Genomic DNA, 20,039 nt, shown 5'->3' on the forward strand with positions numbered 1-20,039 from the left:
AGGCATGAAGCAAATTAATTCTGTGTTCCATTTATCAGTATAAATATAATCCTTATTTAAGACATTAAATTGAAGTCAAGGCCGATCAAGAATTATCTGAAGCCTCTATCCGAGCAAACAAAAAAAATCCATTAAAACAAGCAAAATTTTAAGATTAGATTAATATCCAACTCACAACTATCACAGCATATCTCAAAAGTTCTCTTTCTGCACAAGTGCAATATCATGTATTGCATGATACATTGCGAGTCAGACTACAATCTAGCCTTTTTTAAGATGCAAAAATTGTAAATCCAAAATTGTTCTGATATTCAGATGCAGGTATGTCAAACAAGAATAAACCAGATCTCTCTGTATTGGTATTTAGCACTTTGCAGGAAATATATATTTCCCTCCTATTAATAAAGCTGTAACTTGGTGAGATACACATACCAGCGCAATGTCACAGATTGCTAGAGACTGGTGTAGTTGGCTGTTCCGAGACTTCAGTCTTGCTGCTCGCTGACATGGGTCAAGTGGGTAACAACCACAGTCGTAGCAAATTTAGGGATTAGCAAACCAGATATATTCCTTGGTGTTTTGGTCAAATCTACAGCTATTTTTAAATTAATATTGAAAGTACTTAGTACAATAAGAACTATTTTTAAGTAGCAGTCTAAATTAACCTACCAATTCAGGACAGATCTCAGATGAGACATAATGATTTTACAATGATATTGCAGATTTAAGCCTTTTATAAAGAGTCATTTGATAAAAAGTTAATCATTCTCTAAAGCACCATATATACCAATGATTCAGGCCCGATCGAATTTAGCCACTTACAGCTGGGCCACACAGAGATTAATCACCATTGTTCAACTCTATTTTTTGGTTGCGAAGATATGGTCTTTGTATAGAGATTCAAGTCACCTTAACACAGTGGGAAGAGAGAGCCTGGAATCAATTTGCCTGCTTCCCTGTGCGTTTTTATACATAAAAGAGGGAGTGTGTGTACGCTTTGAAAAGAGACTTCCATTTATAGGCATTCTCCAGGCACCTAATTTGGGAAGAATGAAAAACAAAACTAACAGGCATGAGATTGTCTTGCCAACTGAAAAACAAGATGCATGTAAAGAAAAAAACAACTAAGCTTTTCTTCTATCAAAATACAAGCTGCATAGTCTAACTCTACACTGGTTCCTAGAGATAAGAGTGCAGGCAAAAAAAAAAGAAAACAAAACTTAAGTTTGTACATTATTTGAAATTGTTGCCCTCAGGAGCTCTCAGTAAAGCTAAATATTCCTGCCTAATACACTCCCTTATGTGTAAGCTTAGTATTCTCTGATATAGGTATCAATAGGAAGCTAATATGCCAAGGCGGCCAACCAACATACTGCATCAGTACGGACTACAGTTCATAAAGTTAACCTTCTCTTTTTGAGGGGAAAGGAAGCAATTGTCTTTTATGTAAAAAACACAAATTTGAGTAGTGGTCTCTCTCACCAACCCTGTATCAAATATTTAATCATGACGTAGAAATTTAGCATTGATTCAGCTCAGCTTTCTAGAAAATTAAATATAATTTTAAAAGGTGCTGGTCACTAGTACAGTATGATACAGAAAAGAGCCTTAAGGAAATGTTAGATTGATTAGTTACTTTGTTTCATGGGCAACCATCAACTGGAGGAAAAACAAAACAAAAATCACACTTCTGTCTAAGAACTTTGCCACCACTATTGTTAAATGTGACACCTACGATTACTATAACTGAAATGGGTGAAGGTACCTGTTGCATTTTCTTGTATTCCCCGACCCTGGCATAGGCCATGAAGAGATGAGAATGATACTCCTCACTGTTGGGAACCTTCTTTACAGCTGCCTCGTAAAGTTTTGTTACCAACTCCGCTAAACCAAAAACAGATGTTTCAGTTCAGACACATTTGGAATATAAAGTTATAAAGCAACTATCTCAAGATAACATTTGGGATACTGTGCAGAGTAATTCAATTACACTCAACACCTATAGGAACTGGTCTATCTCCCCCAGCACCCCAAGCCCCACAAACACACAGTAGGCAAGAAAGAGAAATATTTTAAAAAAAGAGTTTGTGTAAACATAAATAAAAAAAGATTAAAACGTTCAGAAATGTACTGAATGCTTTCAGGTACATCGTATATTGGGGTTAAAAAACTTTAAAATTCACCCATTTTGGGGCATTACACCAATTCAAGATTTGTACTTGGGTCACGTGGAGACTGTCTACTTTAAATAAATGATTTATTAAGACAGAATAATTTCTCAAGTTTAAATTGTTTTAAGGAAACTTCTCTAATGCAGCGGTTCTCAAACTTCATTGCACCACGACCCCCTTCTGACAACAAAAATTACTACACTACCAGCACTCCCAGCTACCTTCGAGACACCACTGACTTCCTGAGGAAACTACAATCCATCGGTGATCTTCCTGAAAACACCATCTTGGCCACTATGGATGTAGAAGCCCTCTACGCCAACATTCCACACAAAGATGGACTACAAGCCGTCAAGAACACTATCCCCGATAATGTCACGGCTCACCTGGTGGCTGAACTTTGTGACTTTGTCCTTACCCATAACTATTTTACATTTGGGGACAATGTATACCTTCAAATCAGCGGCACTGCTATGGGTACCCGCATGGCCCCACAGTATGCCAACATTTTTATGGCTGACTTAGAACAACGCTTCCTCAGCTCTCGTCTCCTAATGCCCCTACTCTACTTGCACTATATTGATGACATCTTCATCATCTGGACCCATGGAAAAGAAGCCCTTGAGGAATTCCACCATGATTTCAACAATTTCCATCCCACCATCAACCTCAGCCTGGTCCAGTCCACACAAGAGATCCACTTCCTGGACACTACAGTGCTAATAAACAATGGTCACATAAACACCACCCTATACCGGAAACCTACTGACCGCTATTCCTACCTACATGCCTCCAGCTTTCACCCTGACCACACCACACGATCCATCGTCTACAGCCAAGCTCTGCGATACAACCGCATTTGCTCCAACCCCTCAGACAGAGACAAACACCTACAAGATCTCTATCAAGCATTCTTACAACTACAATACCCACCTGCTGAAGTGAAGAAACAGATTGATAGAGCCAGAAGAGTTCCCAGAAGTCACCTACTACAGGACAGGCCTAACAAAGAAAATAACAGAACGCCACTAGCCGTCACCTTCAACCCCCAACTAAAACCCCTCCAGCGCATTATTAAGGATCTACAACCTATCCTGAAGGATGACCCAACTCTCTCACAAATCTTGGGAGACAGGCCAGTCCTTGCCTACAGACAGCCCCGCAACCTGAAGCAAATACTCACCAACAACCACATACCACACAACAGAACCACTAACCCAGGAACCTATCCTTGCAACAAAGCCCGTTGCCAACTGTGCCCACATATCTATTCAGGGGACACCATCAAAGGGCCTAATAACATCAGCCACACTATCAGAGGCTTGTTCACCTGCACATCCACCAATGTGATATATGCCATCATGTGCCAGCAATGCCCCTCTGCCATGTACATTGGTCAAACTGGACATTCTCTATGTAAAAGAATAAATGGACACAAATCAGATGTCAAGAATTATAACATAATTATAAACCAGTCGGAGAACACTTCAATCTCTCTGGTCACGCAATCACAGACATGAAGGTCGCTATCTTACAACAAAAAAACTTCAAATCCAGACTCCAGCGAGAAACTGCTGAATTGGAATTCATTCGCAAATTGGATACTATTAATTTAGGCTTAAATAGAGACTGGGAGTGGCTAAGTCATTATGCAAGGTAGCCTATTTCCCCTTGTTCCCCTCCCCCCCCCCCCCGACGTTCTGGTTAAACTTGGATTTATGCTGGAAATGGCCCACCTTGATTATCATGCACACTGTAAGGAGAGTGGTCAGTTTGGATGAGCTATTGCCAGCAGGAGAGTGAGTTTGTGTGTGTGGAGGGGGGTGAGAAAACCTGGATTTGTGCTGGAAATGGCACACCTTGATTATCATGCACATTGTAGGGAGAGTGGTCACTTTGGATGAGCTATTACCAGCAGGAGAGTGAGTTTGTGTGTGTATGGGGGTGGGGGGGGTGAGAAAACCTGGATTTGTGCTGGAAATGGCCCACCTTGATTATCATACACATTGTAAGGAGAGTGGTCACTTTGGATGGGCTATTACCAGCAGGAGAGTGAATGTGTGTGTGGGGGGGCGGAGAGTGAGAAAACCTGGATTTGTGCTGGAAATGGCCCAACTTGATGATCACTTTAGATAAGCTATTACCAGCAGGAGAGTGGGGTGGGAGGAGGTATTGTTTCATGGTCTCTGTGTATATAATATCTTCTGCAGTTTCCACAGTATGCATCCGATGAAGTGAGCTGTAGCTCACGAAAGCTCATGCTCAAATAAATTGGTTAGTCTCTAAGGTGCCACAAGTACTCTTTTTCTTTTTGCGAATACAGACTAACACGGCTGTTATTCTGAAACAATTCAGGATGGGGGACCAAAGCCTGAGCCCCGCAGCCCTCGGGGGGAGCACAAAACCGAAGGGCTTCAGCCCTGGCGGGGGGGGGCCCGTAACCTGAGCCCTGCCACCTAGGACTGAAAGCTCAGGCCCCAGGCAGAGGGGTTTGCAGGACACTTTGGCCCCAGGCCCTAGCAAGTTTAACACCAGCCCTGGCAACCCCATTAAAATGGGTCATGACCAACTTTGGGGTTCCAACGTACAGTTTGAGAACCGCTGTCTAACGTATTAGGAGCGACTATGCTATACATTAGAAAGCCCTGATACTTCCCAAGTGACTTTCTTGCTTTCAATCTCCTTTAATAATTTAATACAAAGATAATAGGTTTATCTTGAAATAAATTAATACAGACCTATTATGATTGGATATTTAGGATACCTAGACACTTTTATTTGTATTTGATTTTACCATCGCTCCTCCTCCTCGCACCCAAAAATTATTTGTACTTACTCACACAATCATTATTTAACGTCAGGTTTCAGAGTAGCAGCCGTGTTAGTCTGTATCTTAAATTTTTTTAATCTTTTCTTAAAAATTCAAATTATTCTTCACATAAAAGCACTATATACGTGCAAGGTTAATAAGGTTTAGTATGATTTTATATATTCTTGAATAATTAATTTCCACGTGTACTACATTCAGTTCTATTTATGTTTATATTTTTCTGGTTTTTAAGTTGAGAATTGTAGAAATAAAGATTCAAAGGCAGATATGAAGAGGTTTCATACTATTACAATAAAAGTGCTTTAAAAAAGCAAAGCCTAAGTACTGGAAATTAACTAGTAAAGGACACAAGAGGCTGCTATTTGTCAAGAAATGGCCCTGGGCAGTTACATCTCTTCATGAAAAAAAAATAAATCAGTTTTTCAGTCTACAATCATTTTCTGCAATAAACCTGATGATGAACATTACTGACACATCCTCAGGATAGTGATAAGGTATCTCCTTGTGCTGCAGACTAACCAAACCACATATGGTTTCTCTTTCATAGCTTTGTTTACTGAATGACCCAAGAAGTTAAGATTCAGATGAATTGTTTTCAAAAGAGTAACAGGAAAGGGAGAGGTCAGGATTTCCCCTCTAAGTCTGCAACACAACTTTTAAAGCCATTTTGAGGGGCTAAATTCCTTGATTGTGTCTATATACATTTTACATTGTCTGCTTCTTCGAAGTTCATATACAGTATTAGCCATTTATGATTTACATGATTCCTATTTAAAGTAACAACAACATCACATGGTTTCTGCTGGAATAAATTTGAATGAACTTGTTTGATATTATGACTAACATACAATGTTAAAATTACTCTAGGCCCAATTTTCAATAATCGGAGCCTAACCAGAACATCTTGCTTTAAGATGATCAAATAGAAACTTGTATGTCAAAGGGGCATTTTTACGCAGTTCTGTGCCAAACTGGGCATCTGAATCCCATGTCTGAACCACCTATTAAAGTGCCTATGTTTGAAAACTGGACTTTGTACATTTCCCTTTGAATTTTGGGCAATAATTCATTTTAAAGAAAGGCCCAAGGAAAGTTTACATAATTATGATCAAGAAGCTGAAATTTGCAGGAGAAAAGTAAAATAAAAAAACCTACGTCTATGCATTTCCCGGTAAAGGATAGTTAGTGCTTGCAAAGAGTTGTCATCTGTGGGTTCGAGTGCTGTTACTTCTTGTGCGAGAGCAAATGCTTCATCTTGTTTCCCAGTTCTCTGCAAGCCAATTGCCTTTAAAACCTAAACATGTAATAAAAAAGCAGCTATTCAAAAAACATTGCCAACATCTACAGAAGAAAAACTTATTTTGAAACAAAGGATCATTATTAGAGAAAAATCCACTCGCCCATGGTGAGAAAGGGACTTGTCTAAGTGAGTGCCATCAATTTCTGAAGAATCTAAGCTTCCATTTAATAAAATAAAATTTTATTAAAAAGGGGGTGGGGGTTGCAGGTATATTTTCTTATAATTGTGAAGAAAATCTTCCAAATGTGAGTAGTGTAAAACTGTTGTTTTCAACCTACGTCTCAGATTTCAATGGGGTCTACACCTTCACTCAAAATTTTTTAGGGGCCCTCTAATGAAAGAAGGTTGAAAACCACTGGTGCAAAATGATGCAGTGCTGCCTTCCTCAGTCTGTAGACTGCCAGTTTCAGTGCTTTTGCTGCTGCTCAATTCTCCCTAGCTGTAGCAGAGTGAAAACCAACTAGTCTCACCAGTTTTCCCTGCTGCTATTCAGAACTATGTGGTCAGAAGAGAAACTAACAATATTCACATCTTTTTCACTCTCCAGCAGCTTGGGAAAACTTTGACAAGTAGCAGCTGCACCAGTAGCCAAAAGCCTGGAAGAAGGCTAGAACAGGAGAAGCTCTGGTAACATCATAGCAGTCAAAGGGCAGAATTTTTCAGTTTAGAAAGCACATTTCTTAACACATTTTCAAACAAACATGATATTACAGGATTTAAAGTGTTCTAATAACCTTCTGAAATATTTTAAGAAACACTGTGGCCTCTGTAAAAAAAAATAAAAAAAATCACTAATTATTGGAAGTTTGAATGGGACAGCAGAATTTCCCCAAATTTCAGAACTGTGTTCATTCAGTAAAATAATGTAATGAAGAGCACTCAGACTTACCTTAGCGCAGTGAAGATCTTTGTGTTTTTTTAGCAGTTTATCTGCCTGCTGGATTGCCATTTTATTATTGCCATTATCAAGATAATCTACATAAAAACACACAGTGATTACAACTGACAGCAAAGAAAAGATGGCTACCTGTTCCCTAATCTCAAGGAGGGCGGAAGGTCTGTGCTGGAAGAGTGATAATGAATGTTCAGTTCATAACTAATGAACTCCTGTTCAGTGACCATTTCCACAGTGCATCTTAGAACTATATCTCATTTGTTCCAGTTTCAGTCATCCCAACACAAAGTACAGTAAGAGACTCTTTTGGTCTTTCCTGATAAAAGCTCAGGATACATTATTATAATATGACAAGGCACAATGCATTCAGAAATGAGCCTCTCTCCACTTAAGAGTAGGCTAACATCCTTTGCTCTAGTTACAAGTAGAAGTGAATTTGGTGGGCTAATAGGAATCTTTCCATGGATTTAAGTGGCGGTGGATCAGACCTTAAAAGACATTTGCAATCTATCATTACAGTAAATAGAAAGACCTATTAGGTTATATGATCCATTCCTCAATCAGTGCAGGTTTACACCCTACTAATATTCCATATGCTATGTTTAGTCAAGTCTTAAAGCACTCAAATAACGAGGCTTTCATTGGTGCTATGGAAACTATTCCACAATTAGTATTTATTATTTTCTATTACTGTAGCATGTAAGAGCCCATGGCCTGGTCTACACTACAGTTAGTTTGACGTAATGCAGCTTTCATCAACCTAAATCTGTAAGCGTCTACACTAAAATGTCACTCCCACCAATGTAACTCACCCCCTACACTGACTTAACTCCACCTCTGCGAGCGGTGTAGTGCTTAGGTCAATGTAGTTAGGTCCACGCAGTGTCAGTGTAGACACTGCATTCCTTACATCAACTGTTGCTGCCATTCAGAAGCCATCCCACAATGCCCCACACTGACAATTAAATCAGTGCAAGCGCTCCTAGTGAGGACATGCATCACCAGTTCAAGGAGCACAGTGTGGACGTGCAAAAGTTATTTCGTTACTGTGGGCGGCTGTACATCGTCATAACTTAGGTCGACTTAATTCTGTAGCGTAGACTTCCCCCAAGTCATGGAACAAGACTCCGTTATTCTCATCTCTTAGGGTTTGTCTAACACTGCACAAAACCCTGGGTCAACAGACTCGGGTTCACGCTACACAGCTACAAATAGCAATGTAGACATTCCCGCTCAGGCTGGAGCCCAGGCTCTGAGGGGGAAGGGTCTCAGAGCCTGGGTTCCAGCCTGAGCAAGATCGTCTATACTATTACTTTTAGTCTCATAGTGCAAACCCTGTGAACCTGAGTCAGTTGACCAGGGCTCTGTGACCTACTGCCACAGTGGATTTTTTTGCAGTGTCGACATACCTTTAGAAAAATGTTGGCTATACGGTTTAAATTTTTCTTTTCTCATTTTCATATCATTATTCTCAGTTCTACCTCCAATGGGATACAGTCAGATTGTTTGAAAATTACTGAAATCAGAATAAGAGATTAATTTGAGAAGAGAAATAAACCCACTCAATCTTTGCCCCACGTCAGACTTTTTGAGATTCGTTAACCTAAACCTAGTGTAAAACAACCGGGATGTATCCAATGAGCCAAAAAACATAGGTGAAGTGTTCCTAATTTTCTTCTAATTTCCTGGTGAGGAGCTAACACTAGCTAATAGAAATTAAATTATACACTTTCTTGCTAGGACTGCATTTCTTATGAGGATGGATTCCACTGAGTTAAGGTGGTGACCTTTAGTAATTTCCTGCCACAGCCTACAAAATTCATATCCATATTACCGAGATTTACATTCAATGGCCTTTAACGTTTGCGTCTACGGTAGTATCTATGCTAAAGAACCGAACCACTGCTAAATGAACTGGGGGGATTGTATAGGTTAAGTGCACATTGTGCAGTGTGTCCATACTAACTAAAACAAAATTTTCAAGTATTTCAACTAACAGAGTAAAATGGTATTATGACTTTATAAGAGGTGGCTGTTGTGAAAAGGATGCACAGCAACCTCTATCCTATGCCCTTCCAGGCTGGTGTTAGACCTTAAAGATTTGCCGAATACAGATGTTTAAAAAATTCTGAAATAGACCAAGCTAGTAACCTCACTATAACCCCTATACATTTTTTGGTTCACAGATTTGTATTTCATGGTACACAAACTCACAATCCTTCAGTATCCAGTTTGCACTGACTGCCTTGGTGTTGTTAAACTTATCTAGCCTGCACTGATAAGATCTCTGCTATAGGTAGCAGTGTAACACACAAGCCACAAGGGCTTTCTAAATAGTAGCAGAATAAGGACTATGTCTTGTCAACAATATGAACAAGTTTCTCAGGAACTAAAAGAACTGGCATCTTCCACTTATCACAAAAGAACTTCAACTAAAGAAAAATATTAAAGTACATATTATTAATAGCAAGTCCATGGGTGGAGATTTTAAATGAATGGAAATGCAACATAATTAACCTCCTGATTAATGTACAACAAATTAAGATAAAAGATAGACATATCTGTCAAGGCATCCTGAGTAATCAAGTGCACGGGACAAACAGAAAAGTGATGTTACAAGCAAAGTAACTAGAACCTTCACCCCACACAAAATCTGTTTACTTTTTGGCCTTTAATGAAAGCCACACAATTATATTTTTAAGAAGCCATGCTTCATTTATTAAGGACTATAAATACCAAATATTAAATACAACACATTAGGTTCCCAGTGATGCTTTCTAGAACCAACACTATGCACTCAGCACATTGCATGTTTAAAAGGCATTTCACGCTCTCTGACAGCTATTAGGGGCTGAAACACCGAAATACATCTTAGTTAAAATGTCAGTATACTTCAGTGTCTTCTGGCTTAATTTAGGTTAGTTTTTTTAAGTTACAGTTTTTCTAACAGTTAACATTTGAATTTTCTCCAGTTTAAGAAGTTACTTTGGAAACGTATCACTACATACAAAGCCAGCAATCGGAGCATGCCACAGAAAATTCAGAGAAACGTTCAGTTCATCACACTGAACCAAACTACAGTGCTGCAATTACAATTTCTGTAAGGAATGTTTATTTTTCTTTAATATAATCATGTCTTAATTAAAATACTGTAAAGAATAAAAATTTAACACCCAGCAGAAGTAGCTATGGCCCCAATCCCATAAAGAGAACTGCATCCCTTGACTTCACCAGAACTCAGCTTGGGATGCAGGGGTCTACCTGCAAAGTTTTCTTTGCGAGACAAGTAATTAAACCATGAATGGTGCACTTAAGAAAACAAGTTCATCCCTAACCAAATGCAATTCCCCTTGTATTTCTAACCAGTGATTTATTTGTATATTGGAAGTCAAACACATTTTCTGCACTCTGTAAATTATCTGTTCTGGGATTCTAGAAGTTTAACATCCCAGTGTGGCACATGCACAAATATAGAGCAAAAAATTTCTACTACTTTCTTAACCAGTGTGTCTCCTAATAAAGCTGGAGAAGAACTGCAAGCAAAACTTAAGGATATTTTGGGGCAGACTTTTAAGACAGGAGGTTGCTGAACAAGACTACTCTCTTGTAAAGTTTCACCACTTTCTCTCTCTATTGATTTTTGTATAGCCATCACTATGATATCTAGGTGCCCCAATATTTCAATCAACAGCTTTAAAGAGCGTGTGGCTTCTCTCACCCCTTTTAGTTTAACAGATAAATGAGTTTTTAACTTAAAAATCAGTTTTGCATGGGGAAGATTTGATGTTTGTTTGCAAAGGCAGATAGGGAAGGAAAGCTCAATTCTGCATTAAAAAATATGCATCCACTCTTACAAGTCTCTCAATCTTTTGTGCAAAATAAAATAAACTGGGAACACAATTCTCTTAACCAGGAGGAAAAGAAATTAACATGGCAATTGTCCAAGGGTGTTTTGCATTAAGAAATTATACCATTCCCTTCTCTCCCCAAAAAAGAGATAGAGAATTGGGAGGTTTCCAAGTGTGGGAATACAAGGAAGGAAGGATATCAAAGCTGCACAGCAAGTTAAAGCATGGGGTAATATATTTAGCAAAGGTAATGCAACCTACAGAAAAATATACAGAAGTGGAATAGGCCAAATACATTCTCTAATGCTGGTGAGAAATTCATATTTAAAGACAGGGATCAGCTTTTGGATGGGGGACGCAGGAGAAAGAAATTATTTGTGGCAGGGATGGGTCCAGCATTTAGTATACTGTGGGTGCTACTATCATGCAAATAATTAATAGCTTCCCCAGCTCCTAATTTTAGATATAAACTACATACTACCTTAACAGACTGCAAGCTAATTGGGGCAGGGACTCTCTTTACATTTTGCCTTGAACAGTACCAAACTTGGTGTTGAGGGCTAAACAGTAACATAGGGCCAAAGACCAACCAGGTAGAGGAAGAAAGGGCCAATCCCTCAGTTTCTCCCCATGTAAATAAAATCACTGACAATTCGCAATAATAGCTCCTTCAGTAATCCTTGGCTTAGCCCTTCAAAATACCAGTAATGATTAATCACAGATTTGTAAGGGGTGAGGAGAAGTGGGAAAATTCTCTCCTCCCTAGCCAAAGCAGAGGGTCTGGTCTGCAGTACACTGTGTAAAGCCTCTTTACCCCATGGTGGCCCCACGTGCTTCAGGGAGGGAAGCTTAGTAGTGATCAGTCCCTGCTCACATGTTATTTCCAATATCAGATGCAAACCAGCACAACAGAGCTTATAACGGGGACAGGGTGACCAGAGAGCAAGTATGAAAAATTTTGGGACGCTCTTTTTTTTTTTTTTTGGAGGGGGGGGGGTGTTAATAGTTGCCTATATAAGACAAACCCCTAACATTGGGGCATCTGGTCACCCTAAGTGAGAAGGAGGGAAATCAAGGGGGCACACACCCCGCCTCCAGGGCTTGGGGGGAGACATGGGGGTCGGGAGCCCCGGGGGGGACAGAGGCTGGGGACGGGGTGAGGGGCCCCTGTGGGGGCAGAGGGGCAGGCTAGGGGCGTGAAGGGCGCCCGAGGGGTCGGAGCCGGCGAGGGGCGCCTCCCCGCCACACAAGGGGCTCCGCCCGGGGTCTGAGCCCCGCTCCCCGGCAGGCGCTCGGGGGGGCGGGGGGCGAGGCTTAGCCCTTCCCGGCCGAGCCTCCGGCCCAGCGGGGCGCAGCCGGCGGAGGGAACCACGCGAGGCCGTGGCTGCGGCGCGGCCTGCTCGGGGCCGCGGAGGGGGACAGGGACGGGACCGGGTGCCAGCCGCGGTACGGGGGCAGCCCCGGGGCGAGGGTCGGTACCGTAGATAGGCCGGAGGCGCCGGTCGTTGGGGTCCTGCACATGGCCCCGCGCCGCCATGATGAGAGCGCAGAACCGCAGTGCGCAGCCGCCGCGCCGGCGGGACCGGCCAGGCTCGGCCCGGGGGGCGGGTGAGGAGGCCGGGTCTGGCAGGCGGCCGGGCGGCCTCACGCTCCCGGGCCGCGGCCTTCGCCCTCGCCGGGCCCGGACTCTCCCTCCCGCGATGTGACCGGCCCAGGGCCGTGTCCCGCGAGAGAGCCCGGGGGCTGCGGTGATCGCGCCAGCCGGGGATAGCCGCCGCCTCACGGCTGCCGGGGCTGGGCCTGCCGCGATATCCCCCCCGCCGCGGCCCGGCGCGCTGAGCTCAGCCACGGGAGCCCAGGGGCTGCGCGGGCCCCGCCACACGCCCCCCGTTCCCGCCCCTGGCCTGCTGCGAGGTCCGTCCCCCCGCAGCGTGGCGGGAGACAGGGCCGCAGCTCGCCCGACGCTGCAGGGTGGTGCCCCCTCTCCGCGGCCCGGGCTGCCGGCTCGGAGCTCCACACCAGCCCTGGGGCGACAACCCAGACCCCTAGGGGCTTGTTCCGCCTGGCCCTGAAGTAACTGGGAGGCCCATGGCCATGTCCAGCCGGGGAGATGCTCTCCGTCCACCCCCCTTGGTAAGCCGGGGCCTGGGTGCGCACCCACACCTCATCGGGCTAGTACTTCAAGAGGGAGCCCTGCCAGTTTTATCTGCTCCTTGCACAGCACTTCGAGGGTTTTGCATGAGAAGCGTAGAAAAACGCAAAGTCTTATTAATCATGCTCCTCCTAGCTCACTTCCTTCTCCTGTTTGAGTTGGATAAAGTCTTTTTCAGCTCCCCGCCAGCCGCATGTTGCATTCAACAGAGAGCTGGATTTCTACTGTCATCCACTCTCCAGTCCTGTGCAGAGGCTTGGAGTGGACAATGTGACGGCTGGCTTGATAATTGTCGGGTGCTGTTCATTCCCTGTCAAGCACCTGCCATAGACCACCCTCAGAAGACAGGATACTGGGCTAGAGGGACCATTGGTCTGACCCAGTCTGGCCATTGTTACATTTAGTGGCTGGTTAAATGAGCCCTAAATATATTAATTGCAGTAGCTAATGTTTGTACAACACTTTGAAAGACTAAAGTGGGGTATTGCAGGTAGGGCTGGTCGTACTATCTCTTATTATAATTGCTTGCCACTTCCCACTGTAAGACCCTGTTCTCAGTTGCTTATAATTTTGCCAAACTTTACTATTTAGGGTGAGAATTGGGAATGTTCGATAAAGAGACTGGGACAAGGAGCTAGGGGGACAGAGGGTGCGAATAGGAGATATATATGTCCAATATCCCCACTGATATTGGACAAGTAGCACAGGGACAGAGGGTGGGAATAGGAGACAGTGGGGACAAGGTATGTGGAGGACATGAGAGACAGGTAGGGGAGAGAAATTGTATGAGGGCCTGGGACTGGGCAAGGAGAACAGGGTCAGGGAGCTGAAGGCAGGGACACTGGGATGAGAAGAAGCCTGATGAGCAGAGACTGGGACAAGGAGCTTGGGGTGGGAATGAGACAGAAGCAAGACAGGATGGAGATGGAGCAGAAGAGGTCACATATGGGGGAAAGAGCAGAAGAATCCCTGTTCTAGGGGGCACACTTTCCTTTCTTCCCACCTGAGTCTCAATATTCTTCAACATTCCTGAGCTGTCAGCTAGTATCTGAAACCCACTGGCAAAATGTCTCATCCTCCCAGAGCTGGGCCACATCAAGGATGATAACCTACTACTGCTATCAGCTACCCATTATACCATAGTATAACTAAAGGTTCCAACCTAAGACTTATGGGGCAGCCAATGTAATACCATGGGATAGAATTTGTTTTTCAGTTTGCTTTTTTAAAAAGCTAGGAAGTTACATACATAAAAATTACATAAAAAAATTAAGCTCAAGCTCTCAAAAATTAGGAAATGCCAGAATTAAAGGTTGCCTGTGCAGCCTTAATGCATGCATTTAAAGAGGTCAAATTATAATACAGTTTAATGACATGATCACATACTATTTTTTCCACAGGACTCCTGCTTCGTTCAGTGATCACTTAATACTTAGCTCTTATATAGCACTTTTCATCAGCAGATCTCAAAGCACTTTTTAAGGGAGGTCAGCATCATTATCCTCATTTAACAGCTGGAGAAACTGAGGCACAAAGAGGGGAAATGATTTTCCCAAGGTCACTGAGCAGGCCACTGGCAGAGCTGGAATAGAACACAGGTCTTCAACATCCTAGTCCAGTGCTGTTTGCTAGAACACTCTTATTTTTCTGCTTAACAAGCAGGAATACAATGCTTTGTTTTCCCCTTGTTGTTCGCTGTGTGGCTCCATGACATGTTTACTGCACACTACTCAAACCCTGCTCTGAAGACAATCATTAGTTTCCTCAGGGGCTTTTCTATGGACTCACCACTATAGTATTGGAGTGCTTCAGAAATATTAATGAATTTTCCCACATCTCTGTGAGGAGTATTAGCCCCATTTTGCAGGTGGGATATGGGGGCACAGAGAGATTAAGGTCAAAAGCATCCACTAATTTTACCCAGTTTGAGACATCTAGGACTTGTTTATGTTAACACAATACATTAGATGTTCAAAGTAAAGCTCCCTTTGACTTGCACTCCTGCATATCAGAGCCCAGAAGCCGAAGTCAAGTACCTAGAAAGTCAGAAACACAATTAGAGACCAAAAAGAAAAGGAGGACTTGTGGCACCTTAGAGACTAACCAATTTATTGGTTAGTCTCTAAGGTGCCACAAGTCCTCCTTTTCTTTTTGCGAATACAGACTAACACGGCTGTTACTCTGAAACCTGTCATTAATTAGAGACCAGTTGTTGAGTTTGATTTAAACAATTTGACTAGCATCATTCACACAAGAACTCCTTGATGGTAGAGACACAGATAGAATGCAGCACAGCATTCAATTGCCTTAATCACCTGAGCATCCTGTCTGTTCCTGCGATCCTCTGCCTCATCCACTCCCCACCCAGAACACTGATTTTCAACCTTTGACCTGCACTGCAATTCCTATTTTTTTCATTTCTTGACCCCATAATCACTTGGTATCTGGGATATGTGGTTCCATCCCCTCATGGGAGGGGGGGAGCCTTTAGTTTTGGGCAAGCCTAGGCTCACCCATCCCCCCAGTACCCGCAAGAGGCAGCCATCTTCCAACTTCTGTAATAAATGAAGCAGGGGTTCTACAGACAAGAGTCTCCTTCACTGCACTACTCTGATTCATCCCCACAGCAAATCCATCACAGGCAACATTACTTCTGTAATTTCCAAACTTTTGAGTGACTGGGTTTGCAAGCTTAATAAGGCTCTTTATTATAGTTTGTGTAAAGAGCATATGAAGTATATTTATTTAATGCACAAGGATTCTTCACAATTAAAGGAACTGTGTATAAATTGAAATTAATTTGGTAAACATAAAAGGTTAGTGATTTTGTTATTAGAAACTACTTTCACTTGATGAGACTAATTTAAACATAAGTTCTGATTCTCAACAAAATCAGTGGCAGAGTTTGATAATATGTACAGTGTAGAATCTACTTTTCTGCAGCTCTTCAGTCTGTGTTAGCCTGCACAGTCTGGGAAGAGACAGTAATTGCTTTAAACTGCTTTTCAGATGTCCTTGAGGCCCTTTCAAATAACATAGATTCAGTCATACTTAGGAGCATCTTTGCTGATCAGAAACATCAGTGTTGTAAGTAGTTTAATACTGAATTATAAAGAAGTCTGAAGTAATACCACTTTCTCATTCACAACCATTTATAATAATGGTTCTGTAGTGGTAAACGGACTGCACGTTATACATTCTCACTTACTGGATTTCCAGCAGTGCAGAATAAGAGGCTTTTAGCAACTTTCCAGGCAAAATTTTATTGGTTCCACAGCTAACATTAAAAGGACACAATTTTCCTTTAAATCAAGGCCATAAAAATAATCTAATGTTTTGTAAGGTATGTGTCTGACCAATGTTTGCAAAAGGGAAGTGACTAGGTATTGCCTGGAGCTGGGAAAAAAACAAAACAGTACCCACTATGAATGTCACAGGATCTAAAACTCGGATGCCCAGTAGGGTATGCAGCTAAATACCCGATATAAATGTTTACAGTGTAAGAGCTGACCAAAAAAAACCCAAACCAAAACAACCCATCAATTAGATGCTGCCAGCATCTTAAATGTCACAATTCTATAGTGACATATATTTTATTCACTCTGGAGCATGGGCCTCTAAACATTGAGATCATCTATAAGGTCATCTTCTTTTTCACTAATTAAAACTTGGTCCACTGCCTGAGACAGAATATTGAGTTAGATGGGCCACATGTCTGTCCTGATCTGGCAATACTTGTGGATCTAGGAAAAAAAAAATACAGAATAGGTAGAAAAGAAGTTAGTAATAACATTTGTAGGGAAAAACAAATCAAACAGGATCTACATTTGATGAAACTGAATACAGGATCAGCATTTAATCCAAATATGATGTCCAAAGTTTAAGTGATTTCCTAAGAGACATTCTTCTTTGACAGGTTTCAGAGTAATTGCTCATGTGCATTCCAATAGGTGTGTGCACGCACTGCATGCACGATTGCCGGACGCTTTTCCCTAGCGGTAGCCGATGGGTCAGCTGTGGAGACCCCTAGAGTGGCGCCTTCATGGTGGTTTATATATGTCACTGCCGACCTGCCGCCTGCTCAGTTCCTTCATACCGCCCGTGATGGTCATTGGAACAGCTTAGTCTCTTGCTTTGCAAGTGCCTTACCTAGTGGTTCCCTTATTTCTGGTGTACATAGTTGTTAGTTAGTTGTTAATAGTTATAGATTAGATTAGTTTAGCGTAGTTCGGGGGGTTTCCCCCAGTTCTACTCTCCCCGGCGCCGGGGCATGCCTCGGTCGCAGGGGTTTAAAGTGTGCGAGAGGTGTGCAAAACCTATGCCAACAAGTGACCTGCACAAGTGACCCCGACTCCAGAGAATCTGGGGTCAGGAAGACCCTGTCCCGAGAACCTCTTCTTCCTCCTCGCTGGACGAGGCGGTGGCAGGTACCTCCACCACTCTACCACCAATGGATACCAAAGGCCACCAGGACCTGCTTAGGAAGGTAGCAGTTAACCTCAACCTCCAGGCAGAGGAGGTTATGGAGGACTCAGATCCGATGGTGGACATCCTCACCCCCGAGGGTCCTTCCAGAGTAGCTTTGCCCCTCTTAAGGACAATTCAGAACACCACGAAGATGCTCTGGCAAACCCCAGCCTCTATACTACCAATGGCGAAAGGGGTCGAGAGATGCTACTTTGTGCCACAAAAGGGCTATGAGCACCTGTTTACCCACCCCCAACCGGGGACTCTGGTGGTTGATGCGGCAAACCAGAAGGAGCGACAGGGTCAACCAGGCCCCGCACCTAAGTCACGTGATGCCAAGAAGCTGGATCTCTTTGGCCGTAGAGTCTATTAAACTGCGGGGCTCCAGCTTCGGGTAGCAAATCAGCAGGCGGTGCTTAGCTGATACGCTTTCAATTCCTGGAGCTCGTTGGCTAAGTTCCAGGATTTAATCCCGGCTGATTCTCGCAGGGAGTTCGGTGCGCTCCTTGAGGAGGGTAGAGTGGTCTCTCGGACCAACCTCCGAGTAGCCCTGGACGCAGCGGACTCTGCAGCTAGAACTGTGGCCACTGCCATCGCTATGAGGCGCAGTACGTGGCTTCAGGTTTCAGGGATCCCACCTGAGGTCCAAAATACAATTCAGGACCTCCCCTTTGACTGTGAGGGCACACGTCAAAATACGGACACGCGCCTGCATAGCTTGAAGGACTCCTGGGCAACTCTGAAGTCTCTGGGGCTACACACCCCAGTGCCTCAGAGAAAGCCCTTTAGACCTCAGCCCCCATCCCGTTTCTACCTGGGGCCCCCTAGGTGGGATCCACCTAGGAGGAGGGGCAGAAATAACAGGAGGTGCCCACCGCAATCCTCCTTGGGCCAAGGCCAGGGTTCGACCAAACAGCCCCCCGGCCCCAAGCCCAACCTTTGAAGATGCGCATGAGGACGGTGCACCAGTCACCTTCTTGGATCCTTCCCCCCCCCTTTGTGAATCAGCTCTCCCTCTTCTACCGTGCTTAGTCTCAGATCGTGTCAGACCGCTGGGTCCTCAGCATGATGGGGGCGGGATATTCTATCCAATTCTGTTCCCTCCCACTCCCTTTCCCCGTCCCTCTTCAGGGACCCCTCTCACAAACAACTCCTTTTACAAGAGGTACAATCACTCCTAGCTCTAGGGGCAATAGAGGAGGTTCCTCAGGAATTCAGGGGCAAGGGGTTCTACTCCCACTATTTCCCTATTCCCAAGCCAAGGGCGGGCTTTGGCCTATCCTGGATCTACGAGACCTCAACACATACATAAAAAAGGTGAAGTTTCGCATGGTCTCTGTGGCCACCATCATTCCCTCCCTGGATCCGGGAGACTGGTACATCACCCTCAACTTGAAGGACACGTATTTTCACATTGCTATTATTCCAGCCCACAGACACTTTCTCAGATTTGTGGTCAGTGGCCACTACTACCAGTTCAGGGTGTTCCCCTTTGCCAGGTGTAAGTGTTCCTGTATTTGGACGACTGGCTCATCAAGGCCAAGTCCTAAGCACACGTGGTGGACCATGTATTCCTGGCCCGGGCTACGTTTCACAGGTTGGAACTTGTATTGAATGAGCCCAAGTCCACATTGACCCCCACACAAAACAATAGAGTTCATTGGCGCTCTCTTGGACTCCACGTGCGCGAGGGTGTTCCTTCCAGAACTGCGTTTCAAAGCACTCACAGACATTATCCAGACCCTCCTCCGCTTCCCCACAACTACAGCCAGGAATTGTATGAGACTGCTGGGGCATATGGCGGCCTGTACGTTCGTGGTACAGCATGCCAGGCTGCGTCTCCTGCCCCTCCAGACGTGGTTAGTCCAGGTGCACAGACGGGAGAGGGATCCACTGGACTCAATTGTGACCCTCCCGCCTCAAATTCTCCACTCTCTCCAATGGTGGCTGCAACCACAGCTGGTTTGTGTGGGAGTACTCTTCGCAAAACCCCAACCCACGCTTCCCTTGTCACAGATGCCTCGGCGCTCGGTTGGGGAGCGCATCTGGGCAATATCAGAACCCAGGGCCTCTGGTCCCATGCAGAGCTATCGCTGCACATCAACGTGAGGGAAATGAGGGCAGTTCTCCTGGTATGCCAAGTGTTTCAGGCTCGTCTGCAGGGCAGGTGCATATCGGTGCTCATGGACAATACTGCAGTGATGTTCAATACAGTGTGGTGCTCTTTCCTCTCCTCTCTGTCGGGAAGCTCTCACGCCGTGGGACTTTTGTATCACGCACTCCTTACACCTGCAGGCATTGCATCTTCCAGGGGTACAGAACGAGCTGGCAGACTGCCTCAGTCACTTGTTCCATGCACACGAGTGGTCCCTCAGA

General features: G+C 44.0%; 2 protein-coding genes across 6 annotated transcripts in view; one reads left to right on the top strand and one right to left on the bottom strand.

The window, feature by feature from the left end:
- The window catches only part of NAA25 (N-alpha-acetyltransferase 25, NatB auxiliary subunit), a 48,404-nt gene extending 35,178 nt beyond the window's left edge, over positions 1-13,226 (bottom strand). For 2 of the 3 annotated variants that reach the window (XM_084649332.1, XM_084649334.1), the window contains exons 1-4: positions 12,524-12,909; positions 7,191-7,276; positions 6,157-6,295; positions 1,766-1,884 (exon numbers count right to left, since the gene is read on the bottom strand). In XM_084649332.1, the coding sequence (XP_084505458.1) occupies positions 1,766-1,884; positions 6,157-6,295; positions 7,191-7,276; positions 12,524-12,581 (402 nt within the window). In that variant the 5' untranslated portion in view covers positions 12,582-12,909. Of the gene's footprint in view, positions 1-1,765; positions 1,885-6,156; positions 6,296-7,190; positions 7,277-12,523; positions 12,910-13,207 lie in introns of those variants that run through there. The other variant, XM_084649333.1, reaches the window with a different exon arrangement.
- The window catches only part of TRAFD1 (TRAF-type zinc finger domain containing 1), a 35,030-nt gene continuing 26,958 nt past the window's right edge, over positions 11,968-20,039 (top strand). Inside the window, exon 1 of one of the 3 annotated variants that reach the window (XM_084649338.1) lies at positions 11,968-11,990. Coding sequence is in view for 1 of the 3 variants with exons in the window: in XM_084649335.1 (XP_084505461.1) it covers positions 13,155-13,177 (23 nt within the window). In the remaining 2 variants the exon portion in view is untranslated. Of the gene's footprint in view, positions 11,991-13,030; positions 13,178-20,039 lie in introns of those variants that run through there. The other 2 variants (XM_084649340.1, XM_084649335.1) reach the window with 2 other exon arrangements.

The sequence above is a fragment of the Lepidochelys olivacea genome (assembly GCF_965140295.1).
Source record: "Lepidochelys olivacea isolate rLepOli2 genome assembly, chromosome: 15".
In the NCBI taxonomy this organism is placed as follows: Eukaryota; Metazoa; Chordata; order Testudines; family Cheloniidae; genus Lepidochelys; species Lepidochelys olivacea.